This window comes from Heptranchias perlo, chromosome 41 (genome assembly GCF_035084215.1).
Source record: "Heptranchias perlo isolate sHepPer1 chromosome 41, sHepPer1.hap1, whole genome shotgun sequence".
In the NCBI taxonomy this organism is placed as follows: domain Eukaryota; kingdom Metazoa; phylum Chordata; class Chondrichthyes; order Hexanchiformes; family Hexanchidae; genus Heptranchias; species Heptranchias perlo.
Genome location: NC_090365.1, coordinates 16,084,117 through 16,102,170, shown reverse-complemented (window position 1 = coordinate 16,102,170; position 18,054 = coordinate 16,084,117). Strand labels below are relative to the sequence as shown.

At 43.4% G+C, this 18,054-nt stretch overlaps 2 protein-coding genes across 2 annotated transcripts in view; one reads left to right on the top strand and one right to left on the bottom strand.

Moving 5' to 3' along the window:
• Positions 1-9,255: 9,255 nt before the first annotated feature.
• LOC137306093 (zinc finger protein 420-like) lies at positions 9,256-15,911 on the bottom strand. The gene is made up of 2 exons (XM_067975158.1): positions 15,717-15,911; positions 9,256-12,281 (listed from the first exon to the last, which is right to left on the bottom strand). Exon 2 carries the CDS (start codon positions 12,243-12,245, stop codon positions 10,974-10,976), a length of 1,272 nt encoding a protein of 423 aa, XP_067831259.1. The 5' UTR covers positions 12,246-12,281; positions 15,717-15,911; the 3' UTR covers positions 9,256-10,973.
• A 13-nt stretch (positions 15,912-15,924) lies between these two features.
• LOC137306092 (zinc finger protein 271-like) overlaps positions 15,925-18,054 on the top strand; it is a 35,560-nt gene continuing 33,430 nt past the window's right edge. The window contains exon 1 of the mRNA XM_067975157.1: positions 15,925-16,010. The gene's annotated coding sequence lies outside the window, so the exon portion shown is untranslated. The remainder of the gene's footprint in view (positions 16,011-18,054) is intronic.

Here is an 18,054-nt window from a genome sequence, read left to right as displayed (position 1 = left end):
CTGCATTCTCCAAGGCCAATATATCCTTCCTGGGGTTCAGTGCCCAAAACTGAATGCAGTTCTCCAGATGGGGCCTGACCACAGCTCTGTACAACTGAAGTATTAGTTCCTCCCCTTTGTGTTCCAGCCGCCTTGAGATAAAGGCCAACATTCCATTATCCCTTTTGATTGCTTTTTACACCTGTGCACTAGCTTTCACTGATTTATGTACCTGGACACCCAAATCCCTTTGCTCCTCCAATTGATTTCCTTTATTTTTATCATTTCATTGACTTAACATGGTTCCCTGCATTCAATCTTTTAATTTGTGGAGGAATCTAGCCCACCTACAGACACACAACAGTGAGAGAGAGAGAGATACCATTAATACCAACATACTGTAAAAGAGGAAACAAACAGGCTGATTAAAACAATTTTGAAAAACTAGAAGAAAATATGAACATATCTTATGTAGAGGGGAAACAGGAACACTCCAAGATCAAGACTCACAGGACATCTCAGTACAATAAAGATAAAACTGTCACTAGACATTTGCTGGAACATGGACGAGAGCTCTGGAAATTATGGGGCTTGCAACCAACATCGATTTGACACAGTCATGAAGTAAAAGGAGAGACAGATGGCAAAATTGTCACCAAATGTGTAAGAATATAGGTATTTTTTACATTATTTTAATACAGAGCAAAAACAGAACAGCTAATGTAGCAATTATGGTTAAAACACATGAGTAAATCAAAATTGGTTTGACCTGTGTGCTGGTAGATGTTATCTTTTGATCACATTGACACTCCAGGACAAAAGCCATAGTTCGGGGAGAGCAAACCTACGAAGCAAAGGTTGCTGAGATGACAATGTAGCAGGATATTGACCAGGGTATTGATGATGACATGAGGCTGGTTTGATTGTATGTTCATCAATTTGTTTGATGACCTAAGGGTAATAAAACACTAAACAAAGAAAAGCTCAACAAGAATTGGACAATGAATGCTTGTTTTTTTTCAAAAAAAAGTATGAGACAGATACAAATGAAGCAAAATTCAGTTAGGAACTTTAGCCACCTTCAAGGCTAGATCCCCGGGGAGTTCTTTACACGTGAGGTTCTAGACGTAGGACTGCGTGTACTACTCTGTATGTAGTCTTAAGATGAATGTTTTGAAACAATAAAATGTTTTTAATTGTCAAGACATATTACTGTCTCTAGCTTTTCAAATCTGTTATTAAAAAGGATAAGGGATTTATTCTAATATTTTGGTGAACTGCAGTGATAGTTTGAATGTCAAATCTGGGAATGGCCAGCTCCGATTTGATGTGACTCATACTTAGACGGATATTTGAATGATGGAACTGTTAGGAGAATATGTAATTATTGAGGTGTATGTTAATGTCAATGTATTTTTTAGCATAGTTTTCAAAGCTGAACCCTGAACCCTAACACAGTAACTGACCTGATGTCCTAAACCCAGACTCCTGAACCCAAATCACTAAACTCTGAGCCCTAGTACAGGGACTGACCATAACCCCTAATCCTAAACTCTAACCCAGCTCTAACTCTTAACCGTAAGCTTAACCCCAACTGAGTCAGTATTGAAACATGGAGCAGGGATTAAATAAATTCACATGTAACTGATGTAAGTAATCATATTTTATCCACCTCAAAGTATCTGCTACAGAAAATCCACTCATTTCCACCAAATATCTAGGTACTATGAAACATATATCTCCATTTTAAAAGTAATGTGTAAATCTATCCTTGTTCATGTTGAAAACGTCACTGGTGTAAATAAATCGCTGTTAGCATTTAAATATGTACCTAGGTGTGAATAATCACTTTTACTATTCAAACTTGTAATTTTGTATGGATAATCAATCATATCTTCAATAATGTAATTGCAGTTAATTATCATTCCAATGTTAATGGTACAATTAATCACTTGTTACTATTCAAAAAAGTAAGAGTATAAATAATAACTCAATTGAAATACATCACCTATGTAAATTATCATTGGTTACGGCAGAACTATTGACTTAGAGTAAATTATCTTGTCATTGATAACTGGGATTAAACTATATTTTACCTTCCACATACATATCTGGTATAATCACTTATTCATAAACATAACTGCTACATATAATCACTTGACTCCTTTCAAACACATATCTTGGTGTGACTAATCACTTGTGGTGATTGAAATATGTAAATAATGATTTGTTTCCATTCAAATGGAGCTAATTGATAAACTGATCAAACTTAGAGAGGATAAACCTCGGGTCTGGATGGATTGCATCTGCGAATATTAAAAGAAGTTAGGGAAGAGATAGCAGAGGCACCAAAACAAATATATAAAAATTCATTAGAAAAGGGAATAGTGCCAGAGGACTGGTGGACAGCTAATGTGAATCCTATATTTAAAAAGGGAGATAGAACAAGTCCAGGGAACTATGGACCAGTTAGCTTAACGTCGGTGGTAGGAAAGATAATGGAATCTTTACTCAAAGATGTAATAGAAAAAATTTGGAAAACAAAAATATAATAAAGAATAGTCAGCATGGATTTCAGAAGGGAAGGTCATGCCTGACCAACCTGATTGAATTCTTTGAAGAAGTAACAGGAAGAGTAGACAAGGGTAATGTAGTAGATGTAATATATTTGGATTGTCAAAAGGCTTTTGATAAGGTACCACATTGTCGACTCACGACTAAGATCGCGTGGAGTCAGGGGACAGGTAAATATCAAGTTGGCTACAAAACAGAAAACACAGAGGGTAGGGGTTAAGGATAACTGCACAGACTGGCAAAAAGTGGGAAGTGGTGTTCCACGTTGTTCACATACGAATTAAGAGCAGGAGTAGGCCACTCGGCCCCTCAAGCCTGCTCTGCCATTTGATAAGATCATGGCTGATCTGATTGCAACCTCAACCCTACTTTCCAGTCTACCTACTATAACCTTTGACTCCCTTGTTAATCAGGAATCTATCTAACTCAGCTTTAAAAATATTCAATGACCCTGCTCTCTGGGGAAGGGAGTTCCACAGACTCACGACACTCTGAGAAAAAATTTCTCCTCATCTCTGTCTTAAATGGGAAAACCCTTATTTTTAAACTCTGTCCCTTAGTTCTAGTCTCTCCCACAAGGGAAAACATCCTCTCAGCATCTAGCCCTTCTAGTTCCCTCAGGATTTTATATGTTTCAATAAGATCATCTCTCATTCTTCTAAACTCCAGTGTATACAGGCCCAACTTGTTCATCCTTTCCTCACAAGATAACCCTCTCATCCCAGGAATCAGTCGAGTGAACCTTCTCTGAACCGCCTCCAAAGCAATTATGTCTTTAAATAAGGAGACCAAAACTGCACACAGTATTCTAGATGTGGTCTCACCAATGCCATGTACAACTGTAGCAAAACATCTCTACTTTTATATTCTATTCTTCTTGCAATAAATTACAACATTCCATTTGCATTTCTAATCACTTGCTGTTCCAACTTTTTGTGATTCATGTACTAGGATACCCAGATGCCTCTGTACCTCTGAGTTCTGCAATCTCTCTCCATTTAAAAAATATACTGCTTTTCTATTCCTCCTGCCAAAGTGGACAAGTTCACATTTTTGCACATTATATTCCATCTGCCAAATTTTTGCCCACTCACTTAACCTATCTGTATCCCTTTGCAGACTCCTTACGTCCTCTTCACAACTTGCTTTCCTACCTACTTTTACATTTGGCCCCATCATCCAAGGCATTGATATGGATTGTAAATAGTTGAGGCCCAAGCACTGATCCATGTGGCACTCCACTCGTTACATCTTGCCAACCTGAAAATGACCCATTTATGCCTACTCTCTGTTTCCTGTTAGCTAACCAATCCTTTATCCATGCTAATAACCTCTACACCATAAACTCTTATTTTGTGTAGTAGCCTTTGATGTGGCACCTTGTCAAATGCCACAGGGTCCTCTTTATCCACGTTGCTTGTTACTTCCTCAAAGAACTCTAATAAATTAGTCAAACACGATTTCCCTTTCAAAAAGCTGTGTTGAATCTGCCTGATTGCATTGAGATTTTCCAAGTGCCCTGCTATAACCTCCTTAATAATAGATTCTAGCATTTTCCCTATGACAGATGTTAAGCTAACTGGCCAGTAGTTTCCTGCTTTCTGTCTCCCTCTTTTCTTAAATAGAGAAGTTACATTCACTATTTTCCAATCTGATGGGACCCTTCCAGAATCGAGGGAATTTTGGAACAATAATACCAATGCATCTACTATCTCTGCAGCCACTTCTTTTAGGACCCTAGGGATGAAGTCCGTCAGGATCTGGGGATTTGTCAGCTTTTAGTTCTAATAATTTTATCAGAACCCTTTCCCTGGTGATTGTAAATGTTTTAAGTTCCTCCCTCCCTTTCACCTCTTGATTCACAATAATTCTGGAGTGTTATTTGTATCCTTTACAGTGAAGACGGATGCAAAATATCTGTTCAGTTCATCCGCCATTTCCTTGTTCATTATTAATTCCCCAGACTCACGCTCTAGAGGACCAACGCTCACTTTACTTACTTACTTTTTAAAATACCTGTAGAAACTGTTTTTATATTTCTAGCTAGCTTTCTCTCCTACTCTAATTTCTCCCTCCTCATTATTCTTTTAGTCATTCTTTGCTGTTCTTTATATTCTATCCAATCTTCTGACCTGCCACTAATCTTTGTGGAATTGTATGCTTTTTCTTTCAATTTGACACTATCTTTAACTTCCTTAGTTGGCCACGGATGGTACATCCTTTTCCTAGAGTCTTTCTTTCTCACTGGAATGTATCTTTGCTGAGTGTCATGAAATATCTCATTAAATGTCTGCCACTGCATCTCTACTGACCTATCCCTTAACCTAATTTCCAGTTCACTTTAGCCAGCTCTGTCTTCATACCGTCATAATTGTCCTTAATTAAGTTTAAGATACTAGTCTTAGACTTACTCTTCTCTCCCTCAAACTGAATGAGAAATTCAATCATATTGTGGTCACTGCTACCTAGAGGCTCCTTTACAATGAGGTCACTAATTAATCCTGTCTCATTACACATTACCAGATCCAGAATAGCCTGCTCTCTGGTTGGCTCTAGAATGTGCTGCTCCAAGAAACTGTCCCAAAAGCACTTTATGACCTCATCTTCCAGGCTACCTTTGCCAATCAGATTCTTCCAATCAGTCTACTCTCAATTATCAGCAAAGTGATGGAAGGTGTCGTTGACAGTGCTATCAAGCGGCACTTACTCACCAATAACCTGCTCACCGATGCTCAGTTTGGGTTCCGCCAGGACCGCTCGGCTCCAGACATCATTACAGCCTTGGTCCAAACATGGACCAACTCAGGAGAGGTCCCGGCAGATTGGAAAACTGCTAATGTAACACCGTTATTTAAAAAGGGTAGTAGGCAGAAGGCTGGAAATTATAGGCCAGTTAGCTTAACATCTGTGGTGGGTAAAATTTTGGAGTCTATTATTAAGGAGACAGTAACGGAACATTTAGATAAGCATAATTTAATAGGACAAAGTCAGCATGGCTTTATGAAGGGGAAGTCATGTCTGACAAATTTGCTTGAGTTCTTCGAGGATATAACGTATAGGGTGGATAAAGGGGAACCAGTGGACATAGTGTATTTAGACTTCCAGAAGGCATTCGACAAGGTGCCACATAAAAGATTATTACTTAAGATAAAAAATCACGGGATTGGGGGTAATATTCTGGCATGGGTGGAGGATTGGTTATCGAACAGGAAGCAGAGAGTTGGGATAAATGGTTCATTTTCGGACTGGCAACCAGTAACCAGTGGTGTTCCACAGGGGTCGGTGCTGGGTCCCCAACTCTTTACAATCTATATTAACGATTTGGAGGAGGGGACCGAGTGCAACATATCAAAATTTGCAGATGATACAAAGATGGGAGGGAAAGTAGAGAGTGAGGAGGACATAAAAAACCTGCAAGGGGATATAGACAGGCTGGGTGAGTGGGCGGAGATTTGGCAGATGCAATATAATATTGGAAAATGTGAGGTTATGCACTTTGGCAGGAAAAATCAGAGAGCAAGTTATTTTCTTAATGGCGAGAGACTGGAAAGTACTGCAGTACAAAGGGATCTGGGGGTCCTAGTGCAAGAAAATCAAAAAGTTGGTATGCAGGTGCAGCAGGTGATCAAGAAAGCCAACGGAATGTTGGCTTTTATTGCTAGGGGGATAGAATATAAAAACAAGGAGGTATTGCTGCAGTTATATAAGGTATTGGTGAGACCGCACCTGGAATACTGCATACAGTTTTGGTCTCCATACTTAAGAAAAGACATACTTGCTCTCGAGGCAGTACAAAGAAGGTTCACTCGGTTAATCCCGGGGATGAGGGGGCGGACATATGAGGAGAGGTTGAGTAGATTGGGACTCTACTCATTGGAGTTCAGAAGAATGAGAGGCGATCTTATTGAAACATATAAGATTGTGAAGGGTCTTGATCGGGTGGATGCAGTAAGGATGTTCCCAAAGATGGGTGAAACTAGAACTAGGGGGCATAATCTTAGAATAAGGGGCTGCTCTTTCAAAACTGAGATGAGGAGAAACTTCTTCACTCAGAGGGTGGTAGGTCTGTGGAATTTGCTGCCCCAGGAAGCTGTGGAAGCTACATCATTAGATAAATTTAAAACAGAAATAGACAGTTTCCTAGAAGTAAAGGGAATTAGGGGTTATGGGGAGCGGGCAGGAAATTGGACATGAAGCTGAGTTCGGATCGGTCAATGCCCTGTGGGTGGCGGAGGGGGCCCAGGGGCTATGTGGCCGGGTCCTGCTCCGACTTCTTGTGTTCTTTGGATTTGTGGTTGGGATCAGATCAGCCATGATCTTATTGAATGGCGGAGCAGGCTCGAGGGGCCGATTGGCCTACTCCTGCTCCAATTTCTTATGTTCTTATGTTCTTATGGGCAAAGGAGGTGAATTCCAGCTAAGATGAGTGACTGCGCTTGTCATCAAGGCAGCATTTGACCGAATGTGGCGCCAAGGAGTCCTAGTAAAATTGAAGTCAGTGGGGATCAGGGAAAACTCTCCAGTGGCTGGAGTCAACCTAGCACAAAGGAAGATGGTAGCGGTTGTTGGAGGCCAATCATCTCAGCCGCAGGACATCGCTGCAGGAGTTCCTTAGTCCACAACATTCACCTGAGGAAGGAGGAAGCCTCCGAAAGCTTGTGAAATTTAAAATAAATTTGTTGGACTATAACTTGGTGTTGTAAAATTGTTTACAATTGTCAACCTCAGTCCATCACCAGCATCTCCACAGCAGGAGTTCCTTAGGGCATTGTCCTGGGCCCAACTATCTTCAGCTGCTTCATCAATGACCTTCCCTCAATCATAAGGTCAGAAATGATTGCACAGTGTTCAGTTCCATTCACAACCCCTTGGATAATGAAGCAGTCCGTGCCTGCATGCAGCAAGACCTGGACAACATCCAGGCTTGGGCTGATAAGTGGCAAGTAGCATTTGTGCCAGACAAGTACCAGGCAATGACCATCTCCAACGAGAGAATCTAACCACCTCCCCTTGACATTCAATGGCATTATCATCGCCGAATCCCCCACCATCAACAACCAAGGGGTCACCGTTGACCAGAAACTTAACTGGACCAGCCACATAAATACTGTGGCTACAAGAGCAGGTCAGAGGCTGGGTATTCTGCGGCGAGTGACTCACCTCCTGACTCCCCAAAGCCTTTCCACCATCACAAGACACAAGTCAGGAGTGTGATGGAATACTCTCCACTTTCCTGGATGAGTGTAGCTCCAACAACACTCGAAGCTCGACACCATCCATGACAAAGCAGCCCATTTGTTTGGCACCCCATCCACCACCCTAAATATTCACTCCCTTTACCACCGGTGCACTGTGGCTGCAGTGTGTACTATTTACAGGATGCACTGCAGCAACTCGCCAAGGCTTCTTCAACAGCACCTCCCAAACCCGTGACCTCTACCACCTAGAAGGACAAGGGCAGCAGGCACATGGGAACAGCACCACCTGCACATTCCCCTCCAAGTCACACACCATCTCAACTTGGAAATATATCGCCGTTCCTTCATCGTCACTGGGTCAAAATCCTGGCACTCCCTACCTAACAGCACTGTGGGAGAACCTTCACCACATGGACTGCAACGGTTCAAGAAAGCAGCTCACCACCACCTTCTCAAGGGCAATTAGGGATGGGCAATAAATGCTGGCCTTGCCACCCCCACTCCTTTCATTTATCCTTCCCTATCCCTCCTGAAACGTTGTAGCCAGGAATGTTTCATTCCCATTCCTGCCCATTATATCCACTATATCATAACCGCATGTGGCAACTTGTGCCTGCAGCTCATCAACCTTATTGGTAACACTCCTTGCATTAACACATATGCATTCCAATACCATGCTAGTCGGCTTTGCTTTATTCTTCCATCTCATTCCACTTTTTCTACACTATTCTTTATTCTGTTGCTATTTGTCCCTCTTAATTTTCTATGCACCTTGTCTCTCCTCTCTGCTGCTACGTCCCGGTTCCGCTTGCCCTGCCAAATTAGTTTAAACCCTCCCCTACAGCACTAGTTAACCTCCCCGCAAGGACATTAGTCCCAGCTCTGTTCAGGTGCAACCCGTTCAGCTTGTATAGGTCCCTCCTGACCCAGAACTGGAATCTGAAGCCCTCCCTCCTGCACCACTTCTCCACGTCTATGGTTTTAGATCTCAGTGACCTCATCCTGTGTATCTCTGTTACCTCTTATATCCCTCCAAACTCTCTGTTCTTCTGATTTCAGCCTTTTGTGCACCCCTTCCTCTGGGGACCTTGCTGTCAGCTGCCGAGGTCCCAAGTCCCAACACCCACCTCCACTCCCAGTCCCTCTTCTGGATCCCCTCCCCCTCTTCCTTGCTGTCAGCTGCCTAGGTCCCTCTCCACCTTCATCTCTTCCTTTAAGACCCTCCTTAAAACCCACCTCCTAATCTCTTTCCTTGGTCCCATGTCCCTTTTCCTCAAGCCTCTGTGAAACATCCTGGGGCATTTTCCACATAAATGCAAGTTGTTGTTATTGGTCATCCATAAATTTCTTAGAAAAAGTGAGCCAATCAAATTATTGAAAATACTTCTTGAAAATATTTCCATCCATTATATTGCCCCACAGCCCATCAACTTAATGAGTCAGAATAATAAAAAAGAACAAAATTACACATAATAATAATTAAAGAGCCTATAAAATTCTCTTCTACATCTTTCAGTACCTTTAATGGGTTGTATAATTTTCCAAATATGTATCTGAATTCCTTTATTTTTGCCAATTTCCACACAATATGGAGAATGAACTGGGACTTGATAAAACAGTAAACAGCAAAAAAAAGTGCTCAATAAGTATATCTGTCTAATTTTAGCAAGAATAATTTCATTTAAAATTAAAAATACTTCGAGCAGCAGGTGGACCTGGAGATAAGTTTGGACACAGGACTAACAAGATCCAGAGCAGCAAGTGTTGGTGTGACAGCCATCGCTGATGGGCAAGGAATTAATAGCTATGCAACGTCCAATTAGAGTGCTAACTACTGACATTAGCGGGAAACATAACCCGTGAGAGGAATGCTCGTAGGAAAGGTTAACACAAGAGATTTAAAGTGGAACACGTGACCGCGGTAAGAATTTTAATATATTACAAGTTGAACTTCTGTAGGGTTGTATAGGAGACTTTAGCACCAAGTGTTGCCATCAGGTGAAGCAGGGTTAGAGGGCTGGAGTCAGTCAGACCAGAGGGTATAGCTATAGAATCATAGAATGGTTACGGCACAGAAGGAGGCCGTTCAGCCCATCGAGCCTGCACCGGCTCTCTGCAAGAGCAATGCAGCTAGTCCTACTCCCCCGCTCTATCCTCGTAGCCCTGCAAATTTTTCTCCTTCAGGTACCTATCCAATTCCTTTTGGAAAGCCACAATTGACCCTGCTTCCACCACCCTTTCAGGCAGCGCATTCCAGATCCTAACCACTCGCTGCATAAGAAAGTTTTTTCCCATGTCACCTTTGGCTCTTTTGTCAATCACCTTAAATCTGTGTCCTCTGGTTCACGACCCTTCCACCAATGGGAACAGTTTTTCTTTATTTACTCTGTCTAGACCCTTCATGATTTTGAACACTTCTATCAAATCTCCTCTCAACCTTCTCTGCTCTAAGGGGAACAATCCCAGCTTTTCTAGTCGATCCATGTAACTGAAGTCCCTCATCCCTGGAACTATTCTTGTAAATTTTTTCTGCATCCTCTCTAAGGCCTTCACATCCTTCCTAAAGTGCGGTGCCCAGAATTGGACACAATACTCCAATTGTGGCCAAACCAGTGTACAGCATTCAGTCTCTTCTTAAAGTCAGGCATAGAAAAATAGAAAATAGGAGCAGGAGTAGGCCATTCGGCCCTTCGAGCCTGCTCCGCCATTCAATATGATGATGGCTGATCCTCTATCTCAATACCATATTCCCACTCTCTCCCCAAACCCCTTGATGCCTTTTGTGTCTATAAATCTATCCAGCTCCTTCTTAAATATATTCAGTGACTTGGCTTCCACAGCCTTCTGTGGTAGAGAATTCCACAGGTTCACCACCCTCTGATTGAAGAAATTTCTGCTCATCTCAGTCCTAAATGTCCTACCCCATATCCTGAGACTGTGATGCATTCTGTCATTATATTTTGATTGAGTTATTTATAGTTAAATAGCAAAACTTACAGCAATTTGGCAAGAAAAAAAGTAGGAGCATAGGAGTTCATCATCAGTACAGGCCGAGGAAGGTCAGGAAAGTACAGGTCACAGCATGTTAACTTTACGTGTGGACATAGCAATTTATAATGGAAAAGTTCACACAAAATGTGCCAAAAAACAAGGCAAATGCAAGTAATATTTTGTTAACAAGAAATAAGTCCAGACATCAAATTTTGAACATGTACTTTTCCTTTATGTGTGAGTACGCTCATGCTTCTTTAGGTGACTGGACTGTGTAAAGGCTTTCCCACACACACTGCATTCAAACGGTCTCTCTCCAGTGTGAGTGCGCTCATGATTCTTCAGGTGGCTCATCTGTGTGAAGGCTTTCCCACACACACTGCATTCAAACGGTCGCTCTCCAGTGTGAGTACGCTCATGGTTCTTGAGGTGTCTTGACTGCGTAAAAGCTTTCCCACACACACTGCATTCAAACAATCTCTCTCCAGTGTGAATTCGCTGGTGATTTTCCCACTCACTGGCTGTGTAAAATCGTTTTTTACACTTGTTACATTCAAACGGTCTCTCTCCCGTGTGAGTGACCTCATGTTTCTTTAGGTGAAAAGATCGGGCAAAAGCTTTCCCACACACACTGCATTCAAACGGCTTCTCTCCCGTGTGAATTCGCTGATGGTTTGTCAGCTCACTGGCAGAACAAAATCGTTTTTTACACTCACTACATTCAAACGGTTTCTCCCCAGTGTGAATTCGCCGATGCACTGTCAGGTAACTAGATGTATAAAATCGTTTTTTACACTCACTGCATTCAAACGGTCGCTCCCCAGTGTGAATTCGCTGATGCACTGTCAGCTCACTTGTTCTGTAAAATCGTTTTTTACACTCACTACATTCAAACGGCCTCTCTCCGGTGTGAACTCGCTGGTGTTGTGTGAGCTCGCTGATTCTATAAAATCGCTTTTTACACTCAGTACATTCATACGGTCTCTCTCCGGTGTGAGTCCGCTGGTGATTTACACGCTCGCTGGCAGTATAAAATCGTTTTTTACACTCGGCGCATTCATAGGGTTTCTCCCCAGTGTGAAATCGCTGGTGCACGGTCAGGGAACTGATTGTATAAAATCCCTTCTTACACTCGTTACATTCAAAGCGTCTCCCTCCAACGTGAATTTGTTGATGAGTTTTCAGCTGGCCAGATGTGCGGAATCTCCTGTCACACACCGTACACTGAAACTGTTTCTCCGCAGTGTGAATTAGTTGATGTCGTCTCAGGTTATGGTATCCTCCAAACCTCTTTTTGCACACAGGGCATTCAAAGGGCTTCTCTCCAGTGTGAACACGCAGGTGTATCTCTAAATGTGAAGGAGACGTGCAGGCTTTGCCACAGACAGAACACCGATATTGGTGGCGGCCTCGGATGACCGGAGGAGTTAGATTATTCCCCACGACTTCAGTCACTGCTGTTGGGACATTCATTTCAAATTCTGATTTCTTGTGTATTTCCATAGCTAGAGTCAGTACTCACGCTGCCTCCTAAAAGATCTACAATGAGGAAAACACAGAAATGTCAGTTCGGCAATGCACCTGATACCGTTCATTTAATTCTTTAGTATTTATTCACTGCCTTTAATTTACATTTTAAGCAGACAATCAACACATGTTCCCTCTCAACTGTCCTCCACTGGGTGGAAAATACAACAGGAAGTTCATTGCCTCAATTTACACACAGTGCCATTCCCATGCTTCACCTGTAATTATAGAGTGGTGACAAAAAAAGCAGTTTTGTGCCAGATGGAGAATACTGCATCCCTTCTACATCTGGAGAACTGCATGCAATTTTGGTCTCCCTATTTCAAAAAGGATATTCAGTTATTGGACAGGGTACAGAGAAGGATATTCAGTTATTGGACAGGGTACAGAGAAGGATATTCAGTTATTGGACAGGGTACAGAGAAGGATATTCAGTTATTGGACAGGGTACAGAGAAGGATATTCAGTTATTGGACAGGGTACAGAGAAGGATATTCAGTTATTGGACAGGGTACAGAGTAGGATATTCAGTTATTGGACAGGGTACAGAGAAGGATATTCAGTTATTGGACAGGGTACAGAGAAGGATATTCAGTTATTGGACAGGGTAGAGAGAAGGATATTCAGTTATTGGAGAGGGGAGAGAGAAGGGCTACAGTTGATCCAAGAACTTAAGGGACCGATGTGTGAGGTCAGATTGACGACCCTGGGTCTCCTCTCTCTTGAAAAGACGACTGAGGATATAATAGAAATGTTGAAAGTTATGAAAGGTTTGGATAATTTGGATCCAAGGGAACCTTTCTGCTGTGTTCAGAATTTAAGCACAAAGGGTCATATTTACAAACTAAGGATAAGAAAATAGGAAACGCAGGAGGAACATTTTTTTTTTAAAACTAAAAGGACGGTGAGTATGAGAAACAGATTACCGGCACGAGGGAGGAACAAGAAACCTTAATGGGTTGCAAGAAGGAACTCGTCAGATTCTTGTCAACAAATGGGATTCAGGATTATTGGAAATGCACCAAGGGAACACTGTGGATAGGTGGGCTCGATGGGCCGATGGTCTCCTCCTGCCTGAAACAGTTAGTATTTTCTTTCTGGCGACACTACACACAAGGTTAAAGGAAGGGACTGTTGGTTGATTTTTCAGGCTGTAGTGAATTATAATCCGGGATGCAGTATTCCTAAAGAATCGTTTCCTGACACCCGTCTACTTGGAGATGATTCAATTCATTTTCTACAGCTTAATATCCGAGTCGGGTATAGACTTTACATATTGGGAGCTGCCACACAGCCTGCAGCAGTACTGCAAACACTGTTTTGAATCCTTTGAATAGCTGACCACCTAATGCAATTCATAGAATACAACACAGGAGGCCATTCGGCCCTTCGTGCCTGTGCTGGCTCTTTGAAAGACCTATCCAATTAGTCCTGCTCTTCTGCACTTTCCCCATAGCCCTGTCAATTTTTCCGTTTCAAGTATTTATCCAAGTCCCTTTTAAAAGTTATTATTTAATCTGCTTCCACCGCCCTTTCAGGCAAAGCATTCCAGATCATAACTCGGTGTTAAAAAAAAATTCTCCTCATCCCCTCCTGTTTTTTTTAAACCAATGATCTTAAATCTGTGTCCTCTGGTTACTGACCCTCCTGCCAGTGGAAACATTTTCTCCTTAGTTATAGAATCATAGAAGTTACAACACGGAAACAGGCCCTTCGGCCCAACATGTCCATGTCGCCCAGTTTATACCACTAAGCTAGTCCCAATTGCCTGCACTTGGCCCATATCCCTCTATACCCATCTTACCCATGTGACTGTCCAAATGCTTTTTAAAAGACAAAATTGTACCCGCCTCTACTACTGCCTCTGGCAGCTCGTTCCAGACACTCACCACCCTTTGAGTGAAAAAATTGCCCCTCTGGACCCTTTTGTATCTCTCCCCTCTCACCTTAAATCTATGCCCCCTCGTTATAGACTCCCCTACCTTTGGGAAAAGATTTTGACTATCTACCTTATCTATGCCCCTCATTATTTTATAGATTTCTATAAGATCACCCCTTAACCTCCTACTCTCCAGGGAAAAAAGTCCCAGTCTGTCTAACCTCTCCCTGTAAGTCAAACCATCAAGTCCCGGTAGCATCCTAGTAAATCTTTTCTGCACTCTTTCTAGTTTAATAATATCCTTTCTATAATAGGGTGACCAGAACTGTACACAGTACTCCAAGTGTGGCCTCACCAATGCCCTGTACAACTTCAACAAGACATCCCAACTCCTGCATTCAATGTTCTGACCAATGAAACCAAGCATGCCGAATGCCTTCTTCACCACCCTATCCACCTGTGACTCCACTTTCAAGGAGCTATGAACCTGTACTCCTAGATCTCTTTGTTCTATAACTCTCCCCAACGCCCTACCATTAACGGAGTAGGTCCTGGCCCGATTCGATCTACCAAAATGCATCACCTCACATTTATCTAAATTAAACTCCATCTGCCATTCATCGGCCCACTGGCCCAATTGATCAAGATCCCGTTGCAATCCCAGATAACCTTCTTCACTGTCCACAATGCCACCAATCTTGGTGTCATCTGCAAACTTACTAACCATGCCTCCTAAATTCTCATCCAAATCATTAATATAAATAACAAATAACAGCGGACCCAGCACCGATCCCTGAGGCACACCGCTGGACACAGGCATCCAGTTTGAAAAACAACCTTCTACAACCACCCTCTGTCTTCTGTCGTCAAGCCAATTTTGTATCCAATTGGCTACCTCACCTTGGATCCCATGAGATTTAACCTTATGTAACAACCTACCATGCGGTACCTTGTCAAATGCTTTGCTGAAGTCCATGTAGACCACGTCTACTGCACAGCCCTCATCTATCTTCTTGGTTACCCCTTCAAAAAACTCAATCAAATTCGTGAGACATGATTTTCCTCTCACAAAACCATGCTGACTGTTCCTAATTAGTCCCTGCCTCTCCAAATGCCTGTAGATCCTGTCCCTCAGAATACCCTCTAACAACTTACCCACTACAGATGTCAGGCTCACCGGTCTGTAGTTCCCAGGCTTTTCCCTGCCGCCCTTCTTAAACAAAGGCACAACATTTGCTACCCTCCAATCTTCAGGCACCTCACCTGTAGCGGTGGATGATTCAAATATCTCTGCTAGGGGACCCGCAATTTCCTCCCTAACCTCCCATAACCCTATCAAAACCCTTCATGGTTTTGAACACCTCTATCAAATCTCCTCCCAAACTTTTCTGTTCTCAGGAGAACAATCCCAGTTTCTCCAGTCTCTCACCCGTGGTTCCAGTCCAGTAAATCTCCTCTGCACCCTCTCCAAGGCCTTGACATCCTTCCTAAAGTGTGCTGCCCAGAATTGAACACAATACTCCAGCTGGGGACTAACCAGTGATTTATAAAGGTTTAGCATAACTTACAAAAGGAGGAAACATCCCAACCATGCAGCCACCTTCCCAGTAAAGCTGCATTTTACACTTTCCCTCATGAATTGGACACTCTGCTGCTGCAATACCTCCTGTTGGCAGTGACTGGGGTCTGGGGACAGGACACAGGCCGAGGGCCTGAAGCGGAGCCCGGGGGCGGCCCTGGCCCCGCCCACCGGCAGATCACGTGCCCCGCCGCCATCTTGGTGCAGGAGCCGGTGAGGCGGCGGTTTGCAGTCGGTTGTCAGGCGCTTTGAATCGGGCGGCTGAGGGCCTTGAGCCGGGCCGGTGAGTGAAGCTCCCTCTTGATCCCAACCCTGACGGGAAGGCCCTGGTTCCCCGCCTCCGCTCACAGTTCCCGGGCGGGCGGGCCTCCACCTTCTCCGGCCCTAAACTTACATTTTAAATGCGGGTCTCCGGAAAGGTGAAGCCGCCTGTCCCGTCCAGTCGGGCGCTGACCGGCTCGGTCCCGGGTTTTCCGAGCCTCTGACCGGGCGGCCGCCGCTTTGTCTCCGCCTCAGACCTTGAGTTGCCCCGAAGGATGGGGCGCATGCGCTGCTCGGTGCCGTGTGAAGCATAGGGCGGTTTCACAGCCGCGGGGCATTGTGGGGACGGGCGCCCTCATTATTGCGGCCCGGCGGGAGACAACTACCATTTGTCGCTGTATTCAATGGCAAATGATCAGGGGCAGATAACTGTGGTAAGGTTCTCTCTCCAACTAATATATTTTTAATTGAAAATACTGGCCCTTTGGTGGCAGTCTTGTGACTTGTGACCTACCGCAGGGATCGATGCTTGGCCCCCAGCTATTCACAATCTATAGCAATGATTTGGATGAGGGGACCAAGTGTAATATTTCCAATTTTGCTGATGACACAAAATAGGTGGGAATGTGAGTTGTGAGGAGGATGCAAAGAGGCTCCAAGGGGATATAGACAGACTAAGTGAGTGGGCAAGAACATGGCAGATGGAATATAATGTGGAAAAATGTGAAGCTATCCACTTTGGTAGGAAAAACAGAAATGCAGAGTATTTTTTAAATGGTGAGAGATTGGGAAATGTTGATGTTCAAAGGGACCTGGGTGTCCTTGTACATGAGTCACTGAAAGCTAATGTGCAGGTGCAACAAGCAATTAGGAAGGCAAATGTTATGTTGGCCTTTTTTACAAGAGGATTTGAGTGCAGGAGTAAAGATGTCTTACTGCAATTATATAGGGCCTTGGTGAGACCGCACCTGGACTATTGTGTACAATTTTGGTCTCCTTACCTAAGAGAGGATATACTTGCCATAGAGGGAGTGCAACAAAGGTTCAACAGACTGATTTCTGGGATGACTGGATTGTCTTATGAGGAGCGATTGAGTAGACTAGGCCTGTATTCTCTAGAGTTTAGAAGAATGAGAAGTGATCTAATTGAAACATACAAAATTCTTACAGGGCTCAACAGGGTAGATGCAGGGAGGATGCGTCCCCTAACTGGCGAGTCCAGAACCAGGGGTCACAGTCTCAGAAAAAGGGGTCGGCCATTTAGGACTGAGATGAGAAATTTCTTCACTCAGAGGGTGGTGAATCTTTGGAATTCTCTACCCAGAGGGCTGTGGAGGCTCAGTCATTGAGTACATTCAAAACAGAAATCGATAGATTTCTAGATATTAAAGGTATCAAGGGATATGGGGATAATGCAGGAAAATGGCATTGAGATAGAAGATCAGCCATGATCTTGTTGAATGGCAGAGCAGGCTCGAGGGGCCGGATGGCCCACTCCTGCTCCTATTTCCTATGTTTTTATGTTCTTTGGTTGATTCAATATATTTGTCTGTTTCGCCCCCACCCGATCTATTACTTTGGTCTTTGTTTTACTTATGTCTTTCTCAATCATTATTTTAAACCTTATTATGTTAGGAATGCTATTGCCTAGATGTTCTCCTACGCTTCTCTTATCTACTCTGGTTCATTTCCCATTACTAGATTCAGCAGCGATTCCTTCATCCCCCACCAGGATGGCCTGTGGGTCCTCTGCTTCTTCCTTATTCGGAGGTCTAACCAGTCCCCATCCACCACCACCCTCCTCCGCCTGGCTGATCTTGTTCTTACATTGAACAACTTCTCCTTTGACTCCACTCACTTCCTCCAAATAAAAGGAGTCGCTATTGGAAGCCATATGGGTCCGAGCTATGCCTGCCTTTTTGTGGGATATGTGGAACGTTCTTTGTTTCCAGTCCTACTCGGGTCCCCTCCCTCACCTTTTTTTCCGGTACATTGATGTATCGGTGCCGTTTCCTGCTCTCGCCCTGAACTGGAAAATTTCATCAACTTTGCTTCCAATTTCCACC